This window comes from Oncorhynchus gorbuscha, linkage group LG06 (assembly GCF_021184085.1).
Source record: "Oncorhynchus gorbuscha isolate QuinsamMale2020 ecotype Even-year linkage group LG06, OgorEven_v1.0, whole genome shotgun sequence".
Taxonomy (NCBI): domain Eukaryota; kingdom Metazoa; phylum Chordata; class Actinopteri; order Salmoniformes; family Salmonidae; genus Oncorhynchus; species Oncorhynchus gorbuscha.
The window spans coordinates 95,299,597-95,314,579 of NC_060178.1; the positions used below are offsets into that span (position 1 = coordinate 95,299,597).

Here is a 14,983-nt window from a genome sequence, read left to right on the forward strand (position 1 = left end):
TGGACAGAACAGTAACAGAACAGTCGCCAGGACAGAACAGTAACAGAACAGGGACAGAACAGAACAGGGGCTGAACAGTAACAAGGACAGAACAGTAACATGGACAGAACAGTAGCCGGGACAGAACAGTAACAGAACAGGGACAGAACAGTAACATGGACAGAACAGTAACATGGACAGAACAGTAACGGGGACAGAACAGTAGCAGGGACAGAACAGTACCAGAACAGGGACAGAACAGTAACAAGGACAGAACAGTAGCCGGGACAGAACAGTAACAGAACAGGGACAGAACAGTAACAAGGACAGAACAGTAACATGGACAGAACAGTAGCCGGGACAGAACAGTAACAGAACAGGGACAGAACAGTAGCAGGGACAGAACAGTAGCAGAACAGGGACAGAACAGTAACAGAACAGTAACAAGGACAGAACAGTAACATGGACAGAACAGTAGCTGGGACAGAACAGTAACAGAACAGGGACAGAACAGTAACAAGGACAGAACAGTAGCCGGGACAGAACAGTAACAGAACAGTAACAGGGACAGAACAGTAGCAGGGACAGAACAGTAACAAGGACAGAACAGTAACATGGACAGAACAGTAGCCGGGCAGAACAGTAACAGAACAGGGACAGAACAGTAACAGGGACAGAACAGTAACAGGGACAGAACAGTAGCCGGGACAGAACAGTAACAGAACAGGGACAGAACAGTAACAGAACAGGGACAGAACAGTAACAGAACAGGGACAGGGACAGAACAGTAACAGAACAGTAACAGGGACAGAACAGTAACGGTAGCCTACTCACGTTGTCAGCAGCCAGCGAGACTGTTTGGCTAGGCCCAGGCAAGCCGCCAGACAGATCACCAGATCTAGAATCAGTAGCAGCAGGTAGGTGAGCCACCTAGAGGACACAGAGGAAATGGCAGACAGACAGAGACAGACAGTCAGTGTAACAGATCTAGAATCAGTTACAGCAGGATCCTAGAGGACACAGAGGGAATGACAGACAGACAGAGACAGACAGTCAGTGTAACAGATTCCAAGAACACAGGATGAGATGTTACTATCCTTTGTGCAAGCACTTCCAAGAGTTAATGAACAGTGAGCGTGGTGAAATTTGGGGAGCGCATCGTCAGTAGTGTACCTTTGGTTCCTAGGGTGTTTCGGCCTTTCACACTATACACCCTCCTCAAAGGCGGCCAGCGACAGGGTGATCAATCCTACGCTTGCGTCCCATTCCCAATTAGTCATAGGAGTTGCCTTGTTGTTGATAGCAAACATCCCATGGGACTATGCATGGCAGGGGCGTCCTCCTCCCTGAGTCAATCATTGTTGACCGCATACCTCCTGGCCCTCTCACTTCGGGGCCCAGCTGGGGTCTTTCCTCTTCATCCAGAGCCACTGACTGCTGCCTTCTGCCGCCTCTGATACAGCTTTGATTGCCGAACGCTGGCTCTGGCCCTTAATTCCCAGGTCTCTAAGCAGTCTGGTTGTAGATGTTGCCACAAAACCTCTGCAGCCCACCTCCACTGGTCGGACTTCTGTGTTCCAGCCATGATGCCGTGCTTCGGCAGCTAGATCAGCATAGCGCAGATGTTTTCGCTCATAAGCCTCATCTACTGAGTTTTCCCAGGGTACTGTGAGCTCAATGATGAAGACCTTATTGAGTGAACGGGACCAGAGCACCATGTCAGGTCTTAGGGTGGTGGTTGCGATCTCCGGAGGAAACACAAGTTGCCGGCCAATGTCAGCTAGCATTTTCCAGTCGCGGGCCAAGCGCAGCTGGTCTCGCTCTAATGGTGTAGAGCCGCTCTTCGGTGGTTTAGCCCCTTCGCGGACAAAGTTTGTCCGTAAGGAGTGTGATGCTGCTGTGGGTGGTAGGGAGTTGGTGGCAGCTCGCTTGTCCTCCAGGGCAGACGCAAGGTTTTTAAGGACTTGGTTGTGACGCCAAGTGTAGCGTCCTTGGGCGAGGCTTGTTTTACAGCCTGTGAGAATGTGCCTGAGGTTGGCTGGCATGGAACAGAGGGCACAGTCCGGATCTTCACCATACCATTGGTGAAGATTAACTGGTGTTGGAAGGACGTCATATGTTGCTCTGATGGAAAAGCTCAACCGCCTCACTTCCATGGCCCACAGATCCTTCCAGCTGATCTTCCTCTTCTCCACACTGTCCCATCGAGTCCACTGTCCCTGTTTGGCAAGAGAGACTGCCTTGGCCCACCTTGCAGCCTCCTCCTGATGGCGTACTTCCTGCACTACCATCTTCCGCCGCTCTGGTGCAGTGGCCTTACTCCAAGCAGCACGGCTAGTTAGCCCAAGGCCTCCTCTCCCTTGCTGAACATGACCCACAATGTCAGCATGTCTGAGGGCTGCTGTTGCCTCCTGGACTGCTTTTCCTGGCCTCCATTTGCGCCCAGTTGCCAAGGTCGGCGCGTTGTTGCTCACCACTGGGTCTCGAGATTCATTCAGTGTCATTTGGAGCCTGGTTTTTGCACACTTGAATTCCTCTGTTAGACTGGTGAGGGGCAGCTTGAGGACACCATCTCCATAGAGGCCTATGGTGGTAGAATGAGTTACAGCAGGATCCTAGAAGACACAGAGGGAATGACAGACAGACAAAGACAGACAGTCAGTGTAACAGATCTAGAATGAGTTACAGCAGGATCCTAGAGGACACAGAGGAAAGGACAGACAGACAGAGACAGACAGTCAGTGTAACAGATCTAGAATGAGTTACAGCAGGATCCTAGAGGACACAGAGGAAAGGACAGACAGACAGAGACAGACAGTCAGTGTAACAGATCTAGAATGAGTTACAGCAGGATCCTAGAGGACACAGAGGAAATGACAGACAGACAGAGACAGACAGTCAGTGTAACAGATCTAGAATGAGTTACAGCAGGATCCTAGAGGACACAGAGGAAATGACAGACAGACAGAGACAGTGGTGTGGGGGCTGTGCTTTGGCAAAGTGGGTGGGGTTATATCCTTCCTGTTTGGCCCTGTCTGGGGGTGTCCTCGGATGGGGCCACAGTGTCTCCTGACCCCTTCTGTCTCAGCCTCCAGTATTTATGCTGCAGTAGTTTATGTGTCGGGGGGCTAGGGCCAGTTTGTTATATCTGGAGTACTTCTCCTGTCCTATTCGGTGTCCTGTGTGAATCTAAGTGTGCGTTCTCTAATTCTCTCCTTCTCTCTTTCTTTCTCTCTCTCGGAGGACCTGAGCCCTAGGACCATGCCCCAGGACTACCTGACATGATGACTCCTTGCTGTCCCCAGTCCACCTGACCGTGCTGCTGCTCCAGTTTCAACTGTTCTGCCTTATTATTATACGACCATGCTGGTCATTTATGAACATTTGAACATCTTGGCCATGTTCTGTTATAATCTCCACCCGGCACAGCCAGAAGAGGACTGGCCACCCCACATAGCCTGGTTCCTCTCTAGGTTTCTTCCTATGTTTTGGCCTTTCTAGGGAGTTTTTCCTAGCCACCGTGCTTCTACACCTGCCTTGCTTGCTGTTTGGGGTTTTAGACTGGGTTTCTGTACAGCACTTTGAGATATCAGCTGATGAACGAAGGGCTATATAAATAAATTGGATTTGAATTTGATTTGACAGACAGTTAGTGTAACAGATCTAGAATGAGTTACAGCAGGGTCCTAGAGGACACAGTCCTGACAGACGGTCAGTCACAGTTATCTTTTCTTCCTTGATTTACTCCTATGGGTTCACTCAATATGGCCGGACCAACCATCACAGTATTTCTATTGTTACAGTAATGTGCAGCGGGAGCAGCCAACCACATTTCAACCCAAATGAGAGTCCGCTGACTTGCCCATGTCACTAGCTTACACACAACTGGCTGACACTTTACCCCAATAGGAAGCATACCGTGTGTGCGTCTGTGTCAGTGTATGAATAGACATGATGTAGGCTGTGTGTGGGCGTCTGTGTCAGTGTATGAATAGACATGGTGTAGGCTGTGTGTGTGCATCTGTGTCAGTGTATGGATAGACATGATGTAGGCTGTGTGTGGGCGTCTGTGTCAGTGTATGAATAGACATGGTGTAGGCCGTGTGTGTGCATCTGTGTCAGTGTATGAATAGACATGGTGTAGGCTGTGTGTGTGCGTCTGTGTCAGTGTATGAATAGACATGCTGTAGGCTGTGTGTGTGCGTCTGTGTCAGTGTATGAATAGACATGATGTAGGCTGTGTGTGTGCATCTGTGTCAGTGTATAAATAGACATGATGTAGGCTGTGTGTGGGCGTCTGTGTCAGTGTATGAATAGACATGGTGTAGGCTGTGTGTGTGCGTCTGTGTCAGTGTATGAATAGACATGGTGTAGGCTGTGTGTGTGCGTCTGTGTCAGTGTATGAATAGACATGCTGTAGGCTGTGTGTGTGCGTCTGTGTCAGTGTATGAGTAGACATGATGTAGGCTGTGTGTGTGCGTCTGTGTCAGTGTATGAGTAGACATGATGTAGGCTGTGTGTGTGCGTCTGTGTCAGTGTATGAGTAGACATGATGTAGGCTGTGTGTGTGCGTCTGTGTCAGTGTATGAGTAGACATGATGTAGGCTGTGTGTGTGCGTCTGTGTCAGTGTATGAATAGACATGGTGTAGGCTGTGTGTGTGCGTCTGTGTCAGTGTATGAATAGACATGGTGTAGGCTGTGGCGTCTGTGTCAGTGTATGAATAGACATGCTGTAGGCTGTGTGTGTGCGTCTGTGTCAGTGTATGAGTAGACATGATGTAGGCTGTGTGTGTGCGTCTGTGTCAGTGTATGAGTAGACATGATGAGGCTGTGTGTGTGTGTCTGTGTCATGATGTAGGCTGTGTGTGTGCGTCTGTGTCAGTGTATGAGTAGACATGATGTAGGCTGTGTGTGTGCATGATGTAGGCTGTGTGTGTGCGTCTGTGTCAGTGTGTAGACATGATGTAGGCTGTGTGTGTGCGTCTGTGTCAGTGTATGAGTAGACATGATGTAGGCTGTGTGTGTGCGTCTGTGTCAGTGTATGAGTAGACATGATGTAGGCTGTGTGTGTGCGTCTGTGTCAGTGTATGAATAGACATGATGTAGGCTGTGTGTGTGCGTCTGTGTCAGATGTAGGCTGTGTGTGTGCGTCTGTGTCAGTGTAGACATGATGTAGGCTGTGTGTGTGCGTCTGTGTCAGTGTATGAATATGAATAGACATGGTGTAGGCTGTGTGTGTGCATCTGTGTCAGTGTATGAATAGACATGGTGTAGGCTGTGTGTGTGCGTCTGTGTCAGTGTATGAATAGACATGCTGTAGGCTGTGTGTGTGCGTCTGTGTCAGTGTATGAATAGACATGATGTAGGCTGTGTGTGTGCATCTGTGTCAGTGTATAAATAGACATGATGTAGGCTGTGTGTGGGCGTCTGTGTCAGTGTATGAATAGACATGGTGTAGGCTGTGTGTGTGCGTCTGTGTCAGTGTATGAATAGACATGGGGTAGGCTGTGTGTGTGCGTCTGTGTCAGTGTATGAATAGACATGCTGTAGGCTGTGTGTGTGCGTCTGTGTCAGTGTATGAGTAGACATGATGTAGGCTGTGTGTGTGCGTCTGTGTCAGTGTATGAGTAGACATGATGTAGGCTGTGTGTGTGCGTCTGTGTCAGTGTATGAATAGACATGATGTAGGCTGTGTGTGTGCGTCTGTGTCAGTGTATGAGTAGACATGATGATGTAGTGCATGATGTGTGTGTGTCTGTGTCAGTGTATGAGTAGACATGATGTAGGCTGTGTGTGTGCGTCTGTGTCAGTGTATGAGTAGACATGATGTAGGCTGTGTGTGTGCGTCTGTGTCAGTGTATGAATAGACATGATGTAGGCTGTGTGTGTGCGTCTGTGTCAGTGTATGAATAGACATGATGTAGGCTGTGTGTGTGCGTCTGTGTCAGTGTATGAATAGACATGATGTAGGCTGTGTGTGTGCGTCTGTGTCAGTGTATGAATAGACATGATGTAGGCTGTGTGTGTGCGTCTGTGTCAGTGTATGAATAGACATGATGTAGGCTGTGTGTGTGCGTCTGTGTCAGTGTATGAATAGACATGATGTAGGCTGTGTGTGTGCGTCTGTGTCAGTGTATGAATAGACATGATGTAGGCTGTGTGTGTGCGTCTGTGTCAGTGTATGAGTAGACATGATGTAGGCTGTGTGTGTGCGTCTGTGTCAGTGTATGAGTAGACATGATGTAGGCTGTGTGTGTGCGTCTGTGTCAGTGTATGAGTAGACATGATGTAGGCTGTGTGTGTGCGTCTGTGTCAGTGTATGAGTAGACATGATGTAGGCTGTGTGTGTGCGTCTGTGTCAGTGTATGAGTAGACATGATGTAGGCTGTGTGTGTGCGTCTGTGTCAGTGTATGAATAGACATGATGTAGGCTGTGTGTGTGCGTCTGTGAATCAGTGTAGACATGATGTAGGCTGTGTGTGTGCGTCTGTGTCAGTGTATGAATAGACATGATGAATAGACATGATGCTGTGTGTGTGCGTCTGTGTCAGTGTATGAATAGACATGATGTAGGCTGTGTGTGTGCGTCTGTGTCAGTGTATGAATAGACATGATGTAGGCTGTGTGTGTGCGTCTGTGTCAGTGTATGAATAGACATGATGTAGGCTGTGTGTGTGCGTCTGTGTCAGTGTATGAATAGACATGATGTAGGCTGTGTGTGTGCGTCTGTGTCAGTGTATGAATAGACATGATGTAGGCTGTGTGTGTGCGTCTGTGTCAGTGTATGAATAGACATGATGTAGGCTGTGTGTGTGCGTCTGTGTCAGTGTATGAATAGACATGATGTAGGCTGTGTGTGTGCGTCAGTGTATGAATAGACATGATGTCAGTGTCAGTGAAATAGACATGATGTAGGCTGTGTGTGTGCGTCTGTGTCAGTGTATGAATAGACATGATGTAGGCTGTGTGTGTGCGTCTGTGTCAGTGTATGAATAGACATGATGTAGGCTGTGTGTGTGCATCTGTGTCAGTGTATAAATAGACATGATGTAGGCTGTGTGTGGGCGTCTGTGTCAGTGTATGAATAGACATGGTGTAGGCTGTGTGTGTGCGTCTGTGTCAGTGTATGAATAGACATGGGGTAGGCTGTGTGTGTGCGTCTGTGTCAGTGTATGAATAGACATGCTGTAGGCTGTGTGTGTGCGTCTGTGTCAGTGTATGAGTAGACATGATGTAGGCTGTGTGTGTGCGTCTGTGTCAGTGTATGAGTAGACATGATGTAGGCTGTGTGTGTGCGTCTGTGTCAGTGTATGAATAGACATGATGTAGGCTGTGTGTGTGCGTCTGTGTCAGTGTATGAGTAGACATGATGTAGGCTGTGTGTGTGCGTCTGTGTCAGTGTATGAGTAGACATGATGTAGGCTGTGTGTGTGCGTCTGTGTCAGTGTATGAGTAGACATGATGTAGGCTGTGTGTGTGCGTCTGTGTCAGTGTATGAGTAGACATGATGTAGGCTGTGTGTGTGCGTCTGTGTCAGTGTATGAGTAGACATGATGTAGGCTGTGTGTGTGCGTCTGTGTCAGTGTATGAATAGACATGATGTAGGCTGTGTGTGTGCGTCTGTGTCAGTGTATGAATAGACATGATGTAGGCTGTGTGTGTGCGTCTGTGTCAGTGTATGAATAGACATGATGTAGGCTGTGTGTGTGCGTCTGTGTCAGTGTATGAATAGACATGATGTAGGCTGTGTGTGTGCGTCTGTGTCAGTGTATGAATAGACATGATGTAGGCTGTGTGTGTGCGTCTGTGTCAGTGTATGAATAGACATGATGTAGGCTGTGTGTGTGCGTCTGTGTCAGTGTATGAGTAGACATGATGTAGGCTGTGTGTGTGCGTCTGTGTCAGTCATGATGTAGGCTGTGTGTGTGCGTCTGTGTCAGTGTATGAGTAGACATGATGTAGGCTGTGTGTGTGCGTCTGTGTCAGTGTATGAGTAGACATGATGTAGGCTGTGTGTGTGCGTCTGTGTCAGTGTATGAGTAGACATGATGTAGGCTGTGTGTGTGCGTCTGTGTCAGTGTATGAATAGACATGATGTAGGCTGTGTGTGTGCGTCTGTGTCAGTGTATGAATAGACATGATGTAGGCTGTGTGTGTGCGTCTGTGTCAGTGTATGAATAGACATGATGTAGGCTGTGTGTGTGCGTCTGTGTCAGTGTATGAATAGACATGATGTAGGCTGTGTGTGTGCGTCTGTGTCAGTGTATGAATAGACATGATGTAGGCTGTGTGTGTGCGTCTGTGTCAGTGTATGAATAGACATGATGTAGGCTGTGTGTGTGCGTCTGTGTCAGTGTATGAATAGACATGATGTAGGCTGTGTGTGTGCGTCTGTGTCAGTGTATGAATAGACATGATGTAGGCTGTGTGTGTGCGTCTGTGTCAGTGTATGAATAGACATGATGTAGGCTGTGTGTGTGCGTCTCGGTCAGTGTATGAATAGACATGATGTAGGCTGTGTGTGTGCGTCTGTGTCAGTGTATGAATAGACATGATGTAGGCTGTGTGTGTGCGTCCTGATGCCATCTGCTCCAGTCAGAACAGAAGCAGTGCTATGCAGTAGCTGTGGTCAATGGTCTCTGGCTGGGGCACAAATCCAGTCCAGATGGTTTACTAATGGATGAGCTCAAATCCATATGCATGAATATGTAATGCTCTGAAAGCTATGACTACGTCCGTCTGTCCGTCCACCTCTCGCTCCCCCCCTCTCTCTCTATTCTATCCATCTCTCTGTCTCATATTACGCTCTCTCCTCTACCCCCCCTCTCTCTCCTCTACCCCCTCTCTCTCCTCTACCCGCCCTCTCTCTCTCTCCCTCTACCCCCCATCTGTCTCTCTCCTCTACCCCCATCTCTCTCTCTCCTCTACCCCCCTATCTCTCTCTCCCTCTATCCCCCTCTCTCTCTCCTCTACACACCCTCTCTCCTCTACCCCCCTCTCTCCTCTACCCCCCTCTCTCTCCTCTACCCCCCTCTCTTCTACCCCCCTTCATCTTCCTCTACCCCCCTTCCTCTTCCTCTACCCCCTCTCTCTCCTCTAACCCCCTCTCTCTCCTCTACCCCCTCTCTCTCCTCTACCCCCCTCTCTCTCCTCTACCCCCCTCTCTCTCCTCTACCCCCCCCTCTCTCTCCTCTACACGCCCTCTCTCCTCTACCCCCTCTCTCTCCTCTACGCCCCCTCTCTCTCTCTACACACCCTCTCTCTCTCTCTACTCTACCCCCCTCTCTCTACTCTACCCCCCCTCCTCTACCCCCCCCTCTCTCTCTCCTCTACCCCCCCCTCTAATCTCTGGGCAGCCAGAGGATAGTACAGTACATGTTCAGTAGGGGGCTGTAGGACCACGTGCCTGGTGCCTCCTGTGACCACTACTACTGTGTGTCTCTCAGCCAAATTAAAGTCAAGCTGAACACCATCACAGGCTGGACACCATCACAGGCTGGACACCATCACAGGCTGGACACCATCACAGGCTGGACACCATCACAGGCTGGACACCATCACAGGCTGGACACCATCACAGGGAATTGGATACATGTATAACAACTCGCTGAATGTGAAGGCTCTCCGCTGAACTCTGTTTTCATCTGAACTCAGTAAGGTTATAATAATGTTGTGTAAATGTTGTAAAAACAATCTGAACACGAGGAACACTGGATAAATACACTACATATACAAAAGTATTTGGACACCCTTTCAAATCAGTGAATTTGGCTGTTTCAGCCACACCCATTGCTGACAGGTGTATAAAATCAAGCACACAGCCATGCAATCTTAATTGACAGTAGAATGGCCTTACTGAAGAGCTCAGTGACTTTCAACATGGCACCGTCATAGGATGCCACCTTTCCAACAAGTCCTTAAATGTCTGCCCTGCTAGAGCTGCCCCGGTCAACTAAGTGATGTTATTGTGAAGTGGAAACGTCTAGGAACAACAAAGGCTCAGCTGTGAAGTGGTAGGCCGCACAACCTCACAGAACGGGACCACAGAGTGCTGAAGGGCATAAAAATAGTCTGTAACACTCACTTCCGAGTTCCAAACTGCCTGTGGAAGCAACGTCAGCACAAGAACTGTTCACCAGGAGCTTCATTAAATGGGTTTCCATGGCCGAGCAGCCTATAAATCACCATGTGCAATGCCAAGTATCGGCTGGAGGTGTGTAAAGCTCCCCGCCATTGAACTTTATTTGTTTATTTATTTGTCACGTGTGCCGAATACAACAGCTGTAGACCATTCTTACTGGCTAAAACCAATTGCGCAAAAAAGGTATTAGGTGAACATTAGGTAAATAAAGAAATAAAAACAACAGTAAAAAGAACTTGAAAAATAACAGTAGTGAGGTTATAACAGTAGGGAGGCTATAACAGTAGGGAGGATACATACAGGCACCGGTTAGTCGTGCTGATTGAGGAAGTATGCACATGTAGATATGGTTAAAGTGACTATGCATATTTGATAAACAGAGAGTAGCAGTAGCGTAAAAGAGGGGTTGGTGGGTGGTGGGACACAATGCAGATAGCCTGGTTAGCCAATGTGCAGGGGCTCTGGTTGGTCGGGCCAAGTAAGGTAGTATGTACATGAATGTATAGTTAAAGTGACTGCATATATGATAAACAGAGAGTAGCAGCAGCGTAAAAATAGGGGTTGGGGGGGGGCACACAATGCAAATAGTCTGGGTAGCCATTTGATTACCTGTTCAGGAGTCTTATGGCTTGGGGGTAAAAACTGTTGAGAAGCCTTATTGTCCTAGACCTGGCACTCCGGTACCACTTGTCATGCGGTAGTTGAGAGAACCGTCTATGACTGGGGTGGCTGGGTTCAATTTTTAGGGCCTTCCTCTGACACCGCCTGATGTAGAGGTCCTGGATGGCAGGCAGCTTAGCCCCAGTGATGTACTGAGCCGTACGAGCAATTGCCATACCAGGCAGTGATGCAACCAGCCAGGATGCTCTCGATGTTGCAGCTGTAGAACCTTTTGAGGATCTCAGCACCCCATGCCAAATCTTTTTAGTTTCCTGAGGGGGAATAGACTTTGTCGTGCCCTCTTCACGACTGTCTTGGTGTGTTTGGACCATTCTAGTTTGTTGATGATGTGGACACCAAGGAACTTGAAGTGCTAGCCCTGCTCCACTAAAGCCCTGTCGATGAGAATGGGGGCGTGCTCGGTCCTCCTTTTCCTATAGTCCACAATCATCTCCTTAGTCTTGGTTACGTTGAGGGATAAGTTGTTATTCCGGCTCCACCCGGCCAGGTCTCTGACCTCCTCCCTACGCTGTCTGAGGAGGGATAAGTTGTTATTGTCTCATCGTTGAGGGATAAGTTGTTATTCAGGCTCCACCCGGCCAGGTCTCTGACCTCCTCCCTATAGGCTGTCTCATCGTTGAGGGAGAGGTTGTTATTCCGGCACCACCCGGCCAGGTCTCTGACCTCCTCCCTATAGGCTGTCTCATCGTTGAGGGAGAGGTTGTTATTCTGGCACCACCCGGCCAGGTCTCTGACCTCCCCCTATAGGCTGTCTCATCGTTGAGGGAGAGGTTGTTATCCCCTATAGGCTGTCCCGTCGTTGAGGGAGAGGTTGTTATTCCGGCACCACCCGGCCAGGTGGGATAGGTTGTTATCCTGTGACCACCCGGCCAGGTCTCTGACCTCCTCCCTATAGGCTGTCTCATCGGTTGAGGGAGAGGTTGTTATTCCGGCACCACCCGGCCAGGTCTCTGACTTCCTCCCTATAGGCTGTCTCACCACCACCCGGCCACCACCCGGCCAGGTCTCTGACCTCCCCATATAGGCTGTCTCCGTTAAGGGAGAGGTTGTTATCCTGTGACCACCCGGCCAGGTGTCTCGTTGAGGGAGAGGTTGTTATTCCGGCACCACCCGGCCAGGTCTCTGACTTCCTCCCTATAGGCTGTCTCATCGTTGAGGGATAGGTTGTTATCCTGTGACCACCCGGCCAGGTCTCTGACCTCCTCCCTATAGGCTGTCTCATCGTTGAGGGAGAGGTTGTTATCCCGGCACCACCCGGCCAGGTCTCTGACCTCCTCCATATAGGCTGTCTCGTCGTTGAGGGAGAGGTTGTTATTCCGGCACCACCCGGCCAGGTCTCTGACTTCCTCCCTATAGGCTGTCTCATCGTTGATGGAGAGGTTGTTATCCTGTGACCACCCGGCCAGGTCTCTGACCTCCCCCCTATAGGCTGTCTCGTCGTTGAGGGATAGGGTTATCCTGAGGTTGTTATAGGCTGTCCTCGTTGACCCACCCGGCCAGGTCTCTGACCTCCTCCCTATAGGCTGTCTCATCGTTGAGGGAGAGGTTGTTATTCCGTCTCTGACCTCCTCCCTATAGGCTGTCTCGTCCACCACCCGGCCAGGTCTCTGACCTCCTCCCTATAGGCTGTCTCATTGTTATCCTGTCTGAGGCTGTCTCATCGTTGAGGGAGAGGTTGTTATCCTGTGACCACCCGGCCAGGTCTCTGACCTCCTCCCTATAGGCTGTCTCATCGTTGAGGGATAGGTTGTTATTCCGGCACCACCCGGCCAGGTCTCCTCCGGCACCACCCGGCCAGGTCTCTGACCTCCTCCATATAGGCTGTCTCGAGAGGGAGAGGTTGTTATTCCGGCACCACCCGGCCAGGTCTCTGACTTCCTCCCTATAGGCTGTCTCATCGTTGATGGAGAGGTTGTTATCCTGTGACCACCCGGCCAGGTCTCTGACCTCCCCCCTATAGGCTGTCTCGTCGTTAAGGGAGAGGGTTATCCTGAGGTTGTTATCCTTGAGGGAGAGGTTGACCACCCGGCCAGGTCTCTGACCTCCTCCCTATAGGCTGTCTCGTCGTTGAGGGAGAGGTTGTTATTCCGGCACCACCCGGCCGGGTCTCTGACTTCCTCCCTATAGGCTGTCTCATCGTTGATGGAGAGGTTGTTATTCCGGCACCACCCGGCCAGGTCTCTGACCTCCTCCCTATAGGCTGTCTCATCGTTGAGGGATAGGTTGTTATCCTGTGACCACCTGGCCAGGTCTCTGACCTCCCCCCTATAGGCTGTCTCGTCGTTGAGGGATAGGTTGTTATCCTGTGACCACCCGGCCAGGTCTCTGACCTCCCCCCTATAGGCTGTCTCATCGTTGAGGAATAGGTTGTTATCCTGTGACCACCCGGCCAGGTCTGAGGTTGTTATCCTGTGACCACCCGGCCAGGTCTCTGACCTCCCCTATAGGTTGTTATCCTGTGACCACCCGGCCAGGTCTCTGACCTCCTCCCTATAGGCTGTCTCATCGTTGAGGGATAGGTTGTTATTCCGGCACCACCCGGCCAGGTCTCTGACCTCCTCCCTATAGGCTGTCTCATCGTTGAGGGAGAGGTTGTTATTCCGGCGCCACACGGCCAGGTCTCGGACCTCCCCCCTATAGGCTGTCTCGTCGTTGAGGGAGAGGTTGTTATCCTGTGACCACATGGCCAGGTCTCTGACCTCCTCCCTATAGAAGGTCTCATCATTGTCGGTGATCAGGCCTACCACTGTTGTGTCGTCTGCAAACTTAATGATGGTGTTGGAGTCGTGCCTGGCCATGCAGTCGTGGGTGAACAGGGAGCACAAGAGGGGACTGAGCACACACGACTGGGGGGCTCCAGTGTTGAGGATCAGCGTGGCAGATGTGTTGCTACCTACCATCACCACCAGGGGGTGGCCCGTCAGGAAGTCCAGGATCCAGTTACAGAGGGAGGTGTTAAGTCCCAGGATCTTTAGCTTAGTGATGAGCTTTGAGGGCACTATGGTGTTGAACGCTGAGCTGTAGTCAATAAATAGCATTCTCAAATAGGTGTTCCTTTTGTCCAGGTAGGAAAGGGCAGTGTGGAGTGCAATAGAGATTGCATCATCTGTGGATCTGTTTGGGCAGTATGCAAATTGGAGTGGGTCTTGGGTTTCTGGGATAATGATGTTGATGTGAGACATTACCAGCCTTTCAAAGCACTTCATGGCTACGGACGTGAGTGCTACGGGTCTGTAGTCATTTAGGCAGGTTGCCTTTGTGTTCTTGGGCACAGGGACTATGGTGATCTGCTTGAAACATGTTGGTATTACAGACTCAATCAGGGACAGGTTGCAAATGACAGTGACGACACCTGCCAGTTGGGCAGCACATGCCCGGAGCACACGTCCTGGTAATCCATCTGGCCCCGCGGACTTGTGAATGTTGACCTGTTTAAAGGTCTTACTCACGTTGGCTACGGAGAACGTGATCACACAGTAGTCCGGAACAGCTGATGCTCTAATGCATACCTCAGTGTTGCTTGCCTCGAAGCGAGCATTGAAGTGATTTAGTTCATCTGGTAGGCTAGTGTCACTGGGCAGCTCGCGGCTGTGCTTTCCTTTGTAGTCTGTAATAGTTTGCAAGCCCTGCCACATAAGACGAGCGTCGGAGCCAGTGTAGTACGATTCAATCTTAGCCCTGTATTGACCATGTTAGCCCTGTTGGATGGTTTGTCTAAGGGCATAGCAGGATTTCTGTAAGCTTCTGGGTAAGAGTCCCGCACTTTGAAAGCGGTAGCTCTCACCTTTAGCTCAGTGCAAATGTTGCCTGTAATCCATGGCTTCTGGTTGGGGTATGTACGTACAGTCACTACAGGGACGACATCCTCGATGCTCTTATTTATAAAGCCAGTGGCTGATGTGGTGTATTCCTCAATGCTATCGGAAGAATCCCGGAACACGTTCCAGTCTGTGATAGCAAAACAGTCCTGTAGTTTAGCATCTGCTTCATCTGACCACTTTTTTATAGACCGAGTCACTGGTGCTTCCTGCTTTAATTGTTGCTTGTAAGGAGGAATCAGGAAGATAGAATTGATTTGAATCAGAAGGATAGAACTTCACCATCTTACAGTTCAACGGACAAATCTGGGTTTGGAGGATGACAGGAGAATGCTACCTGCCCGAATGCATAGTGCCAACTGT

General features: G+C 49.9%; 1 protein-coding gene across 4 annotated transcripts in view; it reads right to left on the reverse strand.

The window, feature by feature from the left end:
• Window positions 1–14,983, reverse strand: part of LOC124038594 (protein tweety homolog 2-like) — a 157,146-nt gene that overhangs the window by 44,182 nt on the left and 97,981 nt on the right. For all 4 annotated transcript variants that reach the window (XR_006839379.1, XM_046354643.1, XM_046354644.1 and 1 more), the window contains one exon: window positions 814–909. Coding sequence is in view for 3 of the 4 variants with exons in the window: in XM_046354643.1 (XP_046210599.1) it covers window positions 814–909 (96 nt within the window). In the remaining variant the exon portion in view is untranslated. The remainder of the gene's footprint in view (window positions 1–813; window positions 910–14,983) is intronic.